This window comes from Cavia porcellus, unplaced genomic scaffold, assembly GCF_034190915.1.
Source record: "Cavia porcellus strain 051 isolate PalLab524CR breed Dunkin Hartley unplaced genomic scaffold, mCavPor4.1 scaffold_8, whole genome shotgun sequence".
Classification (NCBI taxonomy): Eukaryota; Metazoa; Chordata; class Mammalia; order Rodentia; family Caviidae; genus Cavia; species Cavia porcellus.
Window position 1 is genome coordinate 57,250,190 of NW_026947491.1, and position 16,862 is coordinate 57,267,051.

Sequence of the window (16,862 nt, forward strand, 5' to 3'; positions counted from 1 at the left end):
AAGATGAGAAATAATCATTTTCTAGAATTTTTTATAACATTTCAGATATTTATATGTATCTTGAAATTTAACAGGCAAAGCTCAAAAAGCTATTATCAAGTAAGAATCCTATTAATTCTATTATAAGCCAGAGGCAGTGGCACATTAGCCCAGCTACTTGGAGGTTGAGACCAAAAGTGAACAAATTCCAGCCCCACCTGGGAAACTTAGCTAGACCTTGTCTCTAAGTGAAAAAGGTTTGGAGATGTAACTCAGTGCTCCCTTGGTTCAACACCAGTATTGTTTAAAAAGAATCCTGTCATCATCAGCAAAGAATGTAGAAGAAATTAAAAGTAAAAAGTGAATTACTTTAGACTTCACTCTGGAAATACAGCCACGAGAGTTACTTGCCAGTGTTTAGAATTTGTAATTATTAAATTAACCTCTGTTATCCCCAAGTATGCTAGATATGTAATCCACAAGTGAAGACACAGAGGGCACAATTTACTGGCTTAGCACCTAATAAAGTTGTCAGTGCTTTTTGTGCAACTTTTACCATGTAAGTAAATATCTAAAACAAGCTATTCATTAAACATATTGATATATTGAATTCTTTCAAAATTGATTTAAGCCAGAAGTTCCACTGATAAAATCATTTTCTAAAACCACTGTTCTAACAGTTTTAATTTTTTTGTTATTTAAAAAAATGTTTCAAATTGTGTCTACAACTAGACTTAAAAGAAATTCATTGTGCTGGAGAGCAGAGATTTAATATTACAGTAATTTGCATTAAATTTTGATATAGAGTATACTCAATTTGAGGGACCATAAGCAAATATAAAATGTAAAGGGCTCAGGAAATAAGCATGAACTGATAATAATTATACTGTAGAAATAGTCAGTAATCTGATGATCTGAACTAGAGTGCTTGTTTCTGGAGGCCAACATGCCTTGTCTCTCCAATTACAAAATAGTTTTTAAAAATTACACATCAGAATATATATTATGTGACTTGTTTCAGTTTTGTTTTAAAATATAAGGACTTCATTACAAATCAGCAATGAAAACAGTTAACCAAAAATGTAACGGGCTGTAAGAAAAATAATAATGATATCTCTTTCTTATGTTATTAGTGAGAAATAGATAGTAAGAGAGTAATCTAACCCAACTAATTAAAGTGGAAAAAGAAATAGATTTGACTTTGTAATTAAAAGTTCACGTATGAATGTTACTCAAACTGTGGTTGAATCCTTGGCCACAGACTGTCATCAAAACCTGTCTCTTTACTTTGTGATTTTTCTTTATTTAATGTCAGACTATTTCTTAGCAGCTAAAGAAGGCTGCTGGTATTCCTAGACTAATATTCTTACAGTCTTGAAAGCTCAGAAGAAAGACTTTTGTTCCTGAGCTGTTTTAGGAAACGTTTCTGGGTTCTCAATGGATGAACTTACGCCACTTGCTTGTGACCTTCAGTTAATCATAATGACCAAACTTGGCTCTCATGTCCATGTATGTATGTATTCCTGGAGGACAGAGAATGGTCATCTGTTGAGCAAAAATCAAAAATGTCTACTGTGTATAAACTATTAATAGACAAAGGATTACTTTAGTGTCTCCTAAAAACTATTAATAGACAAAGGATTAATTTAGTCAAATTTCATTGTTTGAAATTCCACAGTTGGGAGTCATTTAGAACATGCTATATAATTTTTTTTTTTTTTTTTTTTTTTTTTTTGTCTTTTATCGGTACCAGGGATCGAACTCACGACCGCACACTTGCAAGGCAGGCACTTACGCCGCTGAGCTAAATCCCCAGCCCCCTAACATGCTATATAATTTAAAGAAAGCATGAAGCAAAGTAAAAGTCCTATCATTCACCATATATATATATATATATATATATTCATATATATATGAATTAAATATATACATACATATGTATGCATATGCGTACACATATACGCACATATGCATATATATACATATGTATATATATATGTATATATATGGAAGAACTTTTCATTCACAGAGATTCCTTATTGAATTTGCAGTAATTGATGGCTAGATTATTATAGTCATTTTATTTCAGCAAACTAAAAAGCCATACAAGTTCCTCATACAAAATTATACATTACAAAAACATTAAAGACCCTTTACTGGACATTAACCATTATCTTGTGCTTGTGACCATGTTATCCTAATCAACTGGTATCATCTTAGATAACCACCTATGTATATGATATGTTTAGAAAAGTGAGGAAATTTGACAAGGACAGGATAAAAGACGTTGAGTACAAGATAAGCTTACATGAAAGTGCTGTAATTACTAATTCATTGACAAGCAGTATTAAATGAAAGTTTTCTAGCTTTATGAAAAGTTAGCAGACTTTAATATTTTAAGTCAGTAATGCAACTTGAGCACCCTTAATTCAAAACCCCAAATGCTCTAAAATCTATAATTTTTCAGTGCTGACATTGCACCCACATGGAAAATTCCACCACTGACTTCACATGACAAATCACCATTGAAATTCAGGTATATTACATGGTTAAAAAAAAATTACCTTTTGATTGTGTGTGTAATATGAATTTCGTGTTTGGGCTTTAGTCACATTGTCAGAGCATTCATGATGTATATACGGCTATTCCAAAATCTGAAAATACTCAAAATTCGAAACTCTTCTAGTGCCAGGCATTTTAGACACAGGATGTTCAACCTGTAGCAATAGTAATAGTTCCTTTGATTTGTTGGTAAATACTATAATTGTTTACCTATACATACTGTAAGTAACTTTTTTCAATACTATTTTAGGGGTCTTCAAGTCCTTCTTACCCCTGTTCTTGCAAACATTCTTGAAGCAGATCAGGAAAAGTGTTGGGGTTTTGATCAATTTTTTGCAGAAACTAGTGATATTCTTCACCGAATGATAATTCATGTTTTTTCGCTACAACAAATGACACACCATAAGATTTATATTCATAGCTATAATACGTAAGTATCTCTATTTTATTCCTATATCAATACATTATGTTATATAATAAGTGTTTTCCTACATTAAGAAAAATAGTGTGCCTCAGCTCCACCAAAAACATACACTTTTCACTTGTCTCTGGAATAAAAATAAATTTAATTTTCTTAAATTTACAGGCAAATTGGCCTATCTTTAAACTGTAAGTTTTTTAAAAATACTTTTAATCCATTATTTCTTTCAGATTATATAATCACATAATTCATTGACAAGAGATATTAAATGAAGGTTATCTAACTTTATGAAAAGTACAAATACCATGTATGTACTAGTAAATGAGCTAGGTTTTATTAAGTGTATTCTTTTGTGATTTTAAAAATATTAAAGCCTAAATCTTAAATATAGATTAGTTTTTATTTGAATATGAGACATAAATCACTCAGTAGATGCTGGAGAAATGCATTTGTTTTACATAACACAGTAAATCCATATGATTAAAAAAATGTACCTCTATGATAAAACTACATACAGCTGGATAGACACACACACACACACACATACACACTTGCATGTAAAACTTGGAAAATGTGAGATAGATGGATTGTGTCAAAATAATACCTTGGATGTGGCCTGGTATGATGGTTCATGTCTGTAATCTCAGTAATCAGGAAGCTGAGGCAGGAGGATTGCAGGGAGTTTAAGACCATTCTAGACTACATAGTGAGCTCAAGCCCATCCTAGAATACATAATGAGGGGCTGGGGATTTAGCTCAGCAGCATAAGCGCCTGCCTTGCAAGCAGGCAGTCGTGAGTTCGATCCCCGGTACCGATAAAAAAAGGAAAAAGACCAAAAAAAAAAAAAAAATAGAATAAATAATGAGACCCTGTCTCAAAACAAAACTTTTGGGTTGTGATATTGTAGCATGTATTGCAGGATGTTACTGTTGAGGGAAACAGGATAGAGTATACAGCATCTCTTCTGTATTGCTTCCTTAGAGACAGACTTACTATATGGTCCATACTGGCCTTCAACTCGCTATGTAGCCAGACTGGCCTCAAACTTGCAGTGATCCTCTTGCCTCAGCCTCCCAAGTGCTAGGATTACAAGTGTATATGTATGTCCAGCTTTCTCTGTATTATTTCTCAAAACTACATGTGAATGTACAATAACTTTAAAGTAGAATTTTTTTAATGAAGTGAGAGGATTGTGCCCATTCTATGTGTCTTAGTGTCTATTTTGACAAAATTCAAAGAGTTTTGATGCCTCATAAAACTCAAAAGGGGGCTGGAGGTGTAGAGCAGCTGGTTGGCTTATATGAAGCTCCAGGATTTTGAAAAAAACAAAAACCTGAGGAAAGATGGAAAAGAGAAATATAGGTAATATATGCAATACATCTCTATTATGTCAATAAATATAATAATATAGTATAGCTTATATTATCTTTATTTTAGTACTTTAACAGCCTAAATATGCATCATATTTAGATGTTAGTCACAATTTTCATTTCAGAAGCCTGAAGCCCAAGCCTGAGTCAAACCAAAATAGAAGCTCAGGCAGGAGCCAGATGACAACATTTCTGCTGAAAAGTTTCTTTCTTTGAGTTCATAGTTGAATTCAAGGGAACTCTATCTTTTTCCCTATCATTTTGAAAATACCCAGGTTTTTACATTTTATTTTATTTAGCAATAGTCATGCTGCTGTAGGTGGTATTTTCAGTTTTTCACATATTCAAATCATTTAATTTGAGGGAGAGGTACTATTACTTTCATTTAGGTTATACAACAGGTAAATGGAAGAGCTAGACTTTGAACCCGGTTATCTGTCTGACTCCATCAGGACTCTTAACCTTTCTGTTATGTGTTTCCCCATTTTTAAACATTAGGATTGTACTTTACAAAGGTATCCGAAGATAAAGATAATTCAGAATTGATTGCTATATGGATAGGTAATATGGAATTTTCATTTTCCTGGAGAGTTTACTACTCATAGTAACAAAGTGGTATTTATAGGGACTGGTTGGTGGTCATGAGCTTAAAAATGTTGAACTCAATATTTAATAAAAGTATTTTCTCACTTTATCTAAAACTAGATAAAATTAGTTGGCTTTTTTTTAACCTTCCTCACACAGTGCTACTGTATTTCATGAATTGGTGTATAAACAAACCAAAATTATCTCTTCAAATCAAGAATTGATCTATGAAGGACGACGCTTAGTCCTGGAACCTGGAAGACTGGCACAGCATTTTCCTAAAACGACAGAGGAAAATCCTATCTTTGTAGTAGGCCGGGAACCCCTGACTACCATAGGATTAATATATGAGAAAAGTGCGTTAAGATTTTTTCTTCTTGTTATAAATGACCATTTAAAAACACTCAAAAGTCTATCATTGTAAAAATGATGCTTATTTTCATATAGTAGTGTTAATGTAGAACTTTTCATAAACATTTAAATTATGTAGATTAATTGGAAGAAAATAGTAAAGTTGAAAAGCCTCATAAACATAATTTGACCTCAGATTTTTTTCAGAATATAGTGAAATAGTTTGTATGTTTTATTATTACTTTATTTAAAGTGTTTTGCTAATACTTAATATTATATATCATGACATTCAAATTTATTGTGCCCAGTGCATATAAGACATTGTGTCATGCTTTACAGTCTAGGAAAAATTAAATCTACATTTTTGAAACCTTTCGAATTATTCATCCTACTGGTATAAAAAAAAATGAATTGCCCAAACTTTTACATTCCTTTTTGAAACATTGGTTGAACTCATTGTAAAGGACTATATTTAATTTTTAAAAAATGAGACTCATGAGAAAATTGGGGGTGATTAGTTACAGAATGAGCATTATTGTTTCAAGTAGTATTTTTAACCAGGAAAAATACATTTAAAAGCATGTCACTGCTGTTTAATTTGGGCGTTCTGTTTGCTATATAAAGATTATTTATTCAAAATATTTCACTGCTGATTTTAAGTCTTTTACTTCCTATTTCAGTTTCCCTTCCGAAAGTACATCCACGTTATGATTTAGATGGGGATGCTAGCATGGCTAAGGTTAGTATTTAATTAAACTATGTGTCAACATTTGGATGTAAATTGTCCTATCAGTAGTAGAAGTAATAAAACATATTTTAGCTGGGCATGGAGGCATACACCTATAATCCAAGCACTCAGGATCCTGGGCAGTAGAATTGCTGAGAGTTCGAGGCTGACTGGGCTGCATAGTGAAACCATGTCTTAAAAAAAAGTATTTTATCCTTACATATGCCTAATGACTTAGGGCATCATTCGGTTAAGTTTTACCTTTTTCTAAGTTGTTTCACGTGTTGTTTTTACGGTCTATGCTTCGTGAAACTCAGAAGAAAATTTTCTCCATTGAGACAGTGCATGTTTAGAAAATACTAAGGATAAAATATTTACTACAGTTGTGTCTGTCCTTACCTTTTAAAGATTAGTTTATTGTGGTTTTTAATTAACATGATAGAAATATATAGCTTGAAAATTGTGTAAAATTTTTTTAATCCTATAACATTTGGCACCATCAACATTTTTTATTTTTTTATCAGGCAGTAACAGGAGTTGTGTGCTATGCCTGTAGAATTGCCAGTACCTTGCTCCTTTATCAGGAATTAATGCGAAAGGGGATACGATGGTTGATGTAAGTATTAGATTGCAATTTAAAAATTGTGTAGTCACTGCATCATTGATGGTTTACCACTTAGACAAGGTCATGTGCTTGATTTTTACTACACTACATTTGCTTCACATTTAGTTTACAAAATATTTAGCAGCTTTTTTTTTTTTTTTTTTTTTTGGTCTTTTTCCTTTTTATCGGTACCGGGGATCAAACTCATGACCGCCTGCTTGCACAGCAGGCGCTTATGCTGCTGAGGTAAATCCCCAGCCCTTTTTCATTTATTTTTTACAGAAATCTGCGAGACAAATAGCATCTGGTGTTGTTTTTTGTTTTTTGTTTTTTTTTGGGGTCTTTGGTTTTGGGTTTTTTGGTACTGGGAATTGACTCAAAACCTTGTGCTTGCCAGGCAGGCACTTACAGCGCTGAGCTAAACCTCCGGCGACAAATAGTATCTGAATTTTAAAACTTTAGCAACACTGCATAATGTGATGGCAAATGAATTCCTTTTCTAAAAGCCTTGACTTGGTTGTCATTTCTCCCTCTTAGAAGGCTTTGACATTATTGTAATCCAGTAAAATCTATATTTTCTAGGGTTTAAGTCCTCAGAATCTTCCTGCATTTCCTACCATTTCCCCAACAGAAATACACATTTACTTTTTTAAACAGCACTATTGGGATATAATTTACATACTATAAAATTCATCAATTTAAAATGTAAAATTCATAGCGCTGGGCATAGTGTCTCACACCTATAACCCTAGCACACAGGAAGTTGAGTTGGGACTCACTGCAGGTTCGAGACCAGCCTAGGCTACATAGTGAATTCAAAGCCAGCCTGGACTAGTTATCAAGACCCTGTCTCAAAAACAATGATAATAATAGTAATGAAAAAAATAAAACATTCAATATGTAATTCAGTTGTTTTTTAGTATATTTGTGGAGTTGTGTGGCTATCACACTCAAGTTTAGAACACTTTAATCACCCCAAAATGAAATTCTGCACCTATTACAATTCATTTCTCATTTTTCCCCCAAACCATGCAGTCCTAGGCAATCACTGATATACTTTGTATAGATTTCCCTATTCCAGGCTTTTATCATAACTAGAATCATGCAATATGAATATATGCTCAGCAGTTCAGAAAGTAATGTCTTACTGTAGCATTCTATAAAGTTACTCTCGAACAGAATATTTAAGTATTCTCTTCCTGAAAGTGATCCTAAGAAATGCAAGATGAATGTGATTTGGTCTTTTTAAAACCTTTTATAATGTGATTTTTCCATCTGATAGTAGAAAATAAATGGATCTCTTGAGAATTGTGCTTATAGTTTTGCATGTCATTTGAAGTTTTTGAATTTTGTATACAAAGTCATGACCTTTTTTGCTGAAAGATGCTAAGAGGTGTGTTTTCTAAACTCATGTCACTGCACTCCCTGTGAGCTTTATTGTTTGTAATGTTAAGTAGATGTATGCCTGCCTTACACCCATCCCTTCTTGAAAAATTGTTGTTTTTATCTTTTTCAGGCTTTTTTTTTCTCACTTACTGTTATGTGAAGCCCACAAATTTGTGCTTAAAATAATTTTCATTGTAGTCACATATCAGTTTCTAAGCCTCTTTTTCTGTTTCTATTGCGAATCCTTATTGCCAAGTGTGGTGGCTCATTCCTGTAATCCCAGTACTCGGGAGACTGATGCAGGAGATCACTGTGAGTTTGAGGCCAGCCTGGGCTACAAAGTGAGTTCAAGGCCAGCCTGAACTGCACAATGAAATCCTATCTCAAAGAAACACTCCCCCCCCCCGCAAAAAGCTTACTTATGAGGCTTAGTGTAGCTTAGCTCAGTGGTAGAGCTCATACTATAAGATCCTAGATTCAGTCTCTGGGATACACATACCCCCCAAATATTCTTATTTTCCTAAATAGTTTCTGGAAAAAAATCTTAAGTGTATTAACAGCTTTCATTTTCTTTGGCAGTTTTCTACCCTACTCCTTGATCTATGAAGTTTTTATTCCTTTTGTTTTCTACTTTAGTAGGTCATAAAAATTAGTTATTAGTATAGACCATATCTGGCATACTTTTTCTTTAAAGGGTCTGTCAGTATTTTAGGTATCATTACACATATGTCATCTCTTCTTTATTATTCTTTTATTTTTACAACTTTTGAACTGTGATGTTTGTTTACGGATCACGCAGAAACAGGCTTCCAGCCTTATTTGTTAATGCCTCATTGTAAAACACCAAAAGTTCTTCAATTATGTCATCCTTGTTTAGCGAACACACTAACTGTCGTACCAAACTAAGTGTAAACCATGGTTTATAGGTATAGCTTAGTGATAGGATACATAGCATGTGTAAGACACGAGTTTGACTCCCACCCAGTACCACAAAAATGAATAAAATCAGAGCCATCAGCTATGAGTAGTAAAATTAATTTTGGTGGTATAAAGTGTCAGTGCCATACAACTTACCAATTCAATTGTGCATTAATTTTTTTCTTTAATACAATTTGAATGCCTTAGGTTTCTCTATACTAATGCCTGATAAAAATATACTTGCCCTATATATGTATGAGGGGTATAGAAGTGCTTTTAATGTTGTCCTAAAAATGAGATTCGGCTTTCACACTACTAAGAATACTGGAATGAAATATGTTTGGATAGTAGGACAGTAGGCAAGGAGAAAAGAATTCTTAAACTAACGGGAGTAATTTTTTTTAGTGAATTAGCTAAAGAGGATTACAATGAAACTGTTCATAAAAAGACAGAAGTTGTGATCACATTGGATTTCTGCATCAGAAACATTGAAAAAACTGTAAAAGTGTGAGTAGATTACTTCCTTCCTGGTAAAAGTTAAGAAAATAAATATTTTTTTCTGTCCAGTTTTTTAAATTATCTTTAGAGGTAGTGTTCAGACAATTGAAGGCAGATGTCTTGTATCGAATGATTTAGGAATGACAATGTGCAATGTATATACCATTGTTACCCCCTGATTGATATACTTTAAAATTTTGTTGTAGTTTTTTTCTTCTTTTTTTTCTTTCTATGAATAAAATGGATTTGAAAAGTAAAAAATAATAAAACTATTTAAAAAAATTATCTTTAGAACAATATGACATGCTGTGTGTAAGTTATGTAATATATGTTTATATTATGTAATAGGCTTAGGTTATAGTTATTTCTTGGAAGAAAAATACCAGTTTTCTCAGTCAGAAACGAATACCATCTTTTTTTTTTTTTTTTTTTTTTTTTTTGTCTTTTTCCTTTTTATCGGTACCGGGGATCGAACTCACGACTGCCTGCTTGCAAGGCAGGCACTTATGCCACTGAGCTAAATCCCCAGCCCCCATGAATACCATTTTCACCTTTCCTTTGTGAGGGAAAGACCAATAGGAGACACAAATATTTTATATCTATTTTGCAAAGCAGAATATTTGAATAGAAAGATGTAAACCTATACTCAACAAAGGAAGTAAGAAGAGTCTTTTGGTAGTATTTTAGAATTTTCAGGGTTATTTTTAATTTATTATCTCTGAAAATGGCCACTGAAACAAAATGATTTTTTAAACTGGCTTCTTTTTTAGACTATTTGTACTGCAGAGGAAATATAATAAGTGAAATCAGTATTTACTGTTGACCTCTATTCTGAAATCTCATATTTTTTTTATATTATTCTGACATGAGGTTATTTAAAATTAACTTACCTTAACTATCTTATCTCTTCATTTGCAAATTTGTGAAGTACTCCTTTCTTATCCTGGGGGTTACGTTCTAGGATGCTTAGTAGATACCTAAGGTCTCAGATAGTACCAAATCCTGTTTGCAAGTGCCGAAATACCTTGGCAGGTGATCTGTTACCTAAGCTGAATGCTAAAGGGTAGGTAGCAGACCTGCAGGCTTATTTGCCAGCAGGAAGGACTGATAATGTGTGATTCTGAGCTACCAGAGTAGCATAAATTTTAAACTAAATTATTTCTGGAGTTTTTTGCTTAATATTTTCTGCTACCATATGTAGCAGAAGCCATGGGAAGTGAAACCATAGATAGAAAGGAACCACTGTATATAAAATTCCTTCTTCAGGAAAACACAGATTTTCTTAAAACCTGCTGACTGACAGACTTTAAATCTTCTATGAAATAGTTATGATAAAAACTCAAATATAATTTATAAAACTTTTTAAAATCTACATATTGTTTAGACTCACTTAATTTTTTCCTGTGACTGCCCTTTCATGCAGATATGAAAAGTTGATGAAGATCAACCTAGAAGCAGCAGAATTAGGTGAAATTTCAGATATACACACCAAACTGTTGAGAGTAAGTACAAATTATGAAAATCATAGGCTACAATCTCTCCTTTTGCTGGCAGAGTTAGACTTAAACTTTCTTAGTAAAATTGGTATTTCCAAAACTCATCAAAGAAAATAGCCTTTTGCCCTCTTTAGAGTCTTCTAGCAATATTAAAATACTATCACTACCATGAAGTTCTTTGTAACATTTCCAAATGCCTGGTCTACTTTAAAAACCGCTTTCCCGCTCCCTCCCACATCTTTCCTCCCTTGTTACTCCTCTCTTCCTCTCCCTCTCCCTACTTTTTGTTTTTTAAATTCATGTTGCTCTTACGTTGCTGCTGTGGCAATTAAAGGAAGTTCATAAATGTAACTTACTATTCAGTTGGACATAGCATACTTAAACCTGTTTAGAAATAAGTACAGTTCAGAAATAAATGCAATTAAGAAAATACTTTGTGATCGCTTCAGCAGCATTAAAATTGGAATGATACAGAGAAGATTAGCATAGCGCTTGTACAAGGATGACATGAAAATTTGTGAAGCATTCCATATTTAAAATATATATATCAGATCTTCTCTAAAATAAAGAGTAAGAAAGAAAGGATCAAGTCAGTGAGTCATTTAGGGCACTAGTCTTTACTGAAAAATACAGTAGCATTTCAAGGCGTTTCTGGAGCTTTCATTAATACTATAAAAGTACATAGATATGAGAATTATCTCAGACCTGCTCCCATTTACCTAGCTGCTCTGCTCTCAACTGGCTAAAAATGCCTTCAATTCTTTGAATCTTTCATTTCTTTTTTCTCACAAATGGGCAGTTTCTTATCCTGCTTATCTCATGGGTTATTGTACCAATTAAGTGGCATATTCTCCTGCAAGCTTTTAGTATTTAAATTATTTGTAAAATGAATGTACAGTTAAAAGTGAAAAAGAACTTTATTCTTTTTTCTTTCCACCATAGTGTGATATTTAGTTGTTTCTTTTCCTTAGTTTTAGATCAGTGGCTTTCCAAAATACAATAGCAAATGAATAATAAGCTGTGAAGTTTAGTTCAGTACCATTAGCACTGTTCTCAAACAGATTTTAAAATGTCAGAATGCATCACATGCTAGGAAATCACTGTTCCTTTAAACTTCTGATCCAGTTATTTTATGCTTCATATGTTAACAGGGTTAAAACTAAGTGAATTTCTTAAATGAATCATGGTCAGAAGTTTGGAAAACATTGTTATGGACAAAGCAACAAAAGTCAGAGAAACAAGAAATAGTTTTCCCTAGTATTTGCCTGCACATAAATATAGGCAGCCGTATTGTAAATGTTCTGTTTTCACTCCCTGCTTTTGGCTTAGAACTTGACTCATTATCCTAGTGGACTCTTACTTCTAGGGCCAATATCATTTGATGCTTTCAGTCAAAATGATCTTTTTCTTTGGAGAGTTTAAAGCATGTCTCATTTTAATGACATTTTTGTGAGATTTCTATTTCTTCTAAGAATGAAAGAACAGAAAACTAAATGGTTTAATTGCAGAGTCTTGGGATAGTTGGGACTTTTATTTTCTGACCATTTATTTTTCAGTATGTAACCTGTTGAGCCGTTATGGCTCCTTTCCTAATTGAGACCTTAAAAAAAAAAAAAGATTCCCACCACAGAAGTGAAATTTATACAAAGGAAAAACACCGCATATGCTAACCACTCAAAAAATGATGATGATTAAAGGGTTTTTCAGTGTCCTGTAGCAGTGCTTCCTGGAATGGTCTCTGGGCTAGCAGGGTCACCTCACCTGGATACTGACTTAGGAAAGCAGGTTGGGCCTGCTCCACCCCTGTTGAGTCAGAAACTGACAGTGGGGCCCTGCAAGGCTTCTTGTAGGCTTCCTTAGGAGCTCCCTGATGCTGCTGACATTTTGACAGCCTACTTTTACACTTTTGTATGTATTATTAAGAATAACTTGTAGTTGTTTGAGGTTTTTTTACTAATATCACATTTTCTAAGTTGGTAAATCTTTTTTTTTTTTTCTTTTTGTATTTTTGGTGGGGTTTTTTTTGTATTTTTGGTTTTGTATTTTTGGTGATTAAACCCCAAGGCGTTCTGCGTGCTAGGCAGTGCTTTACCACTAAACTACTTTCCCAGACCAAGAGTATTTTCCTAATATACATAAAATTGCAGTCCATGGACTTAGTATTCTTACTTATTTTTCCCTTATTATTAGTTTTTTAGGTTCCTTGCTGTTTTTTAGTTTTCTATATAATACTAAGAAATAACTTTTCCATAAATTATTTTTCTTTTTTTTTTTAATTGGTACCAGGAATCGAACTCACAACCATGTGCTTGCAGAGCAGGCGCTTATGCTGCTGTGCTAAATCCCCAGCCCCCCTAAATTATTTTTCAAATATTGTTTTATAATTTAACATATTCTAAACATTACTGTTGAAACATAAAAATGAAGGTGTATATTTGACTGTATAAGAATGTAAGATCTCTCTATGTTTAAAAAAAATTTTAAAAAGCAAGTTGGAGAAATGCAATGTTTTTTATATAAACAGCTTATGTAAGCCAGGAGTTTAGCACACGTCAATAATTCCAGTGCTTGGGGCTGGGGATTTAGCTCAGCAGCATAAGCGCCTGCCTTGCAAGCAGGCAGTCGTGAGTTCAATCCCTGGTACCGATAAAAAGGAAAAAGACAAAAAAATAATAATAATAATTCCAGTGCTCAGGAGGCTGAAGCAGGAGGATTGCTGCAGGCTCAAACCAGAACTGTGTTACATTTTGATGTTGTTTAGAGGTCCAAATCAGCCTGTGTTACATAGAAAGACCCTGTCTCATGTAAATTGATAAGGAAAACGTTAAATCTGTAATAAATAGATAAGCAAAGAACATTTAGAGATAATTTACAAATGAATGAATATAGTTTGAATACAAATAAAATTCAAACCTAATTGTAGTAGGAAGTTGCATATTATAATAGTAAGTTATCATTCTGTCTTTCAAATTATCAAGGCTTAAAAGTATAATACTGGGCCAGGGATGTAGCTCAGCAGTGCAGCACCTGCCTGGCAAGTGTGAGACCCTGAGTTCGATTCCTGGTACCAAAAAAAAATTGTAATACTGATGTTGACAAAAGTATATAGTAAGGGGCTGGGGGTTTAGCTCAGCGGCATAAGCACCTGCCTTGCAAGCAGGCAGTTGTGAGTTCAATTCCCGGTACCGGAAAAAAAAAAAAAAAGTATATAGTAAGAAGGGCTTCCTTGTTTTCTAGTGGCAGTGTCACTTAAAACTTTATTTGAAAAGCAGGCATTTGTATCAGAACTCGTATTTAAGACATATTTATCTCTTAAATATAAGCTTCATCTTACTAGTTTATATATACTAACATAATTAAATTTTATAAATATACATATTCACTTCTTTGGTAGACAAGTGATAAATTTACTGTTTGAACAAAGTGATGTTAGATAAGGCATCTTACGAGTTTTTGTTTTTAAGAAGAGTTATTTTTCAGCCAGGCATGGTGGTACATGCCTGTAACTCCAGCAGATGACACAGTTGAATCCAGCCTGGGCAGCTTAATGATTTAGCAAGCTCTGTCTCAAAATAAGTAATAAAAACAGTTGGAGATGTAGCTGAATGTTAAGGCCATGGGTTCAATTCCTAGTACCTTATAAAATAAGAAGCAATAAAGTTAGATTTTTTTGCAGGGAGATGGAGCTCCAAACAAAGCACAAATCATGCGATATTTTATACTTGGGACTGTGACAGTGGTTCTCATATTTATTTAAGTCTGGGATAGAGAATTAAGCATTGTTAAACAAAGAATACAGAAGATTAATTGAACTATTAAAAGTGCTCTACTTTTTTTAAGGTATTTTCTAGACTGGGGCTGTATCTCAGTGGCAAAGTTACTTGCTTAGCATTCATGGGGGCCTGGGTTCAATCTCCATCACCACAGACACACAAAAATTACTTCCTGATGAAATGTTTTAATACCAGTTAGTCTTATGTTTCATTATCATATTTTTTATACTCTTGGTGTAAATCAATCTAAGAAACTGCCCTTGAAATTAAAACTGGAAATAACTAGTTTGCCTTGAATTGAAGTAGTAATCTACAAAGAAATGTGATCCAGACTCTCTAGACTTCGCTGGCATTGTGATCATCATTTCTGACTTTGGCAATCTAGAACTCAACCTGTTGGTTTCATTTAGCTTTCCAGTTCTCAGGGAACATTAGAAACCAGTCTGCAGGACGTTGACAGCAAATTATCTCCAGGTGGATTATTGACAGATGCATGGGCACATCAAGAAGGAACTCATCCAAAAGACAGAAAGTAGGTTAAACTTTATGGATAGTTTCTGCTCTTACTAAATGTCCTTTTTCACATTGTTTCAGTTAATTTATTTGGGTTTTTCTTCCTTAAATAGTGTAGAAAAACTACAAGTCCTGTTAAATTGCATCACAGAGATTTACTATCAGTTCAAAAAGGACAAAGCAGAACGTAGTAAGTAAAATTTCCTACTTGTTAATCTAATGAATCAGGTGTAGCAGTCATAATTCAGTTGTATTAATTTGGTATATTTTTAAAGGTGACTACTGAAGTTATTTGTTTCAGAAATGTAATGTTTTTCTGGAAAGAGTTTGAATACACTAACAATTACTAGTGCAGCCAATCTTTTGAATATTTTAAATCAGGGTCCTGAATTCCAAAACGCCTGGAAGTGAGGCCCGTGACAGACAGGAACATGATCAGAGTCCATCTGAAAGGGAGACCACTGCTCAGGGTCACCCAGCAGGTTTCCCAGGGTTCCCATTTCTCAGGCAAGCTAGAAGTACAGATTCTGTTACAAATACCCTGAATTTTAAATGTTGGCAACTAACTTACATAAAGACCAAGCAAAAGCATCTGTGGGTCATAATAGTTCAAGTCCGTGACATTGGCTTCAAATTCTGCCTTTTTAGTAATACAATAATCTAAGAAGAAAATACCATGCATGGTATTATGTTACAACTAACAAAGTATGTATTTTTTGTTTCTAGGATTGGCTTATAATGAAGAACAAATCCACAAATTCGATAAGTAAGTGTCTTGATAATGTTCAATAGGTGGTTTTTTAGTGATGTTTTGATTGTTGCTGTTAATATGATTCTTAAAATTGGAATTAATTATAAAAGTATATTTTAAAATTTTTTGGCCTTTTTTTGGGTGAGTTGGTTGGTTTGTTTTTTGAGACAAGGTCTCATTATTCAGTTAGGGATAGCCTTGAAATCACTGCGTAGCCCAAGCTGGCCTCTCACTTATGGTGATCCTCCTGCCTCAGCCTCCTGAGTGCCAGGATTACAGATATGTGCCGCCATCCCCAGAATTTTAATCTTGATTTACAAGATTTTTACTTGGGGTGCACATTTTTGTGGCCCACTAATCCCATCCAATTGAGGAATTACCAAGACAGGAGGATGAGGGGACAGAAAGATCCTCGTTCTACTCAGTCTTCCACCTTATTTTTTCTGATAGCAGAAGAGCGGCAAATAGAGGCCAGGGAAAAAAAAAAGTATTCCCACCTTGCTTTAACCCCACTCAAAAAAGATTTTTTCAAATGTTCTCCATTTTGGATCTCCTCTTATAGCTATGTTTTCTCTCCTAGGAACCGTGCTTTGTATGTAAATATTCTATAACCCTAAGTCATTATAGGAAACCAGTTTCATACACTTGAAATTTTTAAGTATTGGAAGCAGAAATAGTGGAATTGGTTTAAGCATCTTTGATTATTTCTAAATTGTAGGCAAAAATTGTATTACCATGCAACAAAAGCGATGACACTTTTCTCAGATGAATGTGTTAAAAAGTATGAAACATTTTTGAATAAGTCAGAAGAATGGATGAGGTAAGTAAACATGTTTATGGGTAATAGTAATTGACTGCACAATATGTTGTAAATTTTAAGTGAGACTCTCACTAAACTGTTTATAATGAATTATTTTTGGTTTTCAG

The 16,862-nt window shown here is 33.6% G+C and overlaps 1 protein-coding gene and 1 non-coding gene across 3 annotated transcripts in view; both read left to right on the forward strand.

Annotated features, from left to right (window-relative positions):
* Positions 1-16,862, forward strand: part of Tbk1 (TANK binding kinase 1) — a 52,695-nt gene that overhangs the window by 30,747 nt on the left and 5,086 nt on the right. For both annotated transcript variants that reach the window (XM_003475949.5, XM_023567582.2), the window contains exons 8-17: positions 2,792-2,971; positions 5,078-5,274; positions 5,950-6,008; positions 6,521-6,612; positions 9,310-9,411; positions 10,826-10,904; positions 15,082-15,203; positions 15,298-15,374; positions 15,911-15,950; positions 16,654-16,755. In XM_003475949.5, coding sequence (XP_003475997.2) covers positions 2,792-2,971; positions 5,078-5,274; positions 5,950-6,008; positions 6,521-6,612; positions 9,310-9,411; positions 10,826-10,904; positions 15,082-15,203; positions 15,298-15,374; positions 15,911-15,950; positions 16,654-16,755 — 1,050 coding nt within the window. The remainder of the gene's footprint in view (positions 1-2,791; positions 2,972-5,077; positions 5,275-5,949; positions 6,009-6,520; positions 6,613-9,309; positions 9,412-10,825; positions 10,905-15,081; positions 15,204-15,297; positions 15,375-15,910; positions 15,951-16,653; positions 16,756-16,862) is intronic.
* On the forward strand, positions 11,333-11,435 carry LOC111753366 (U6 spliceosomal RNA). The gene has a single exon (XR_002788172.2). It is a non-coding gene; the product is annotated as a U6 spliceosomal RNA (small nuclear RNA).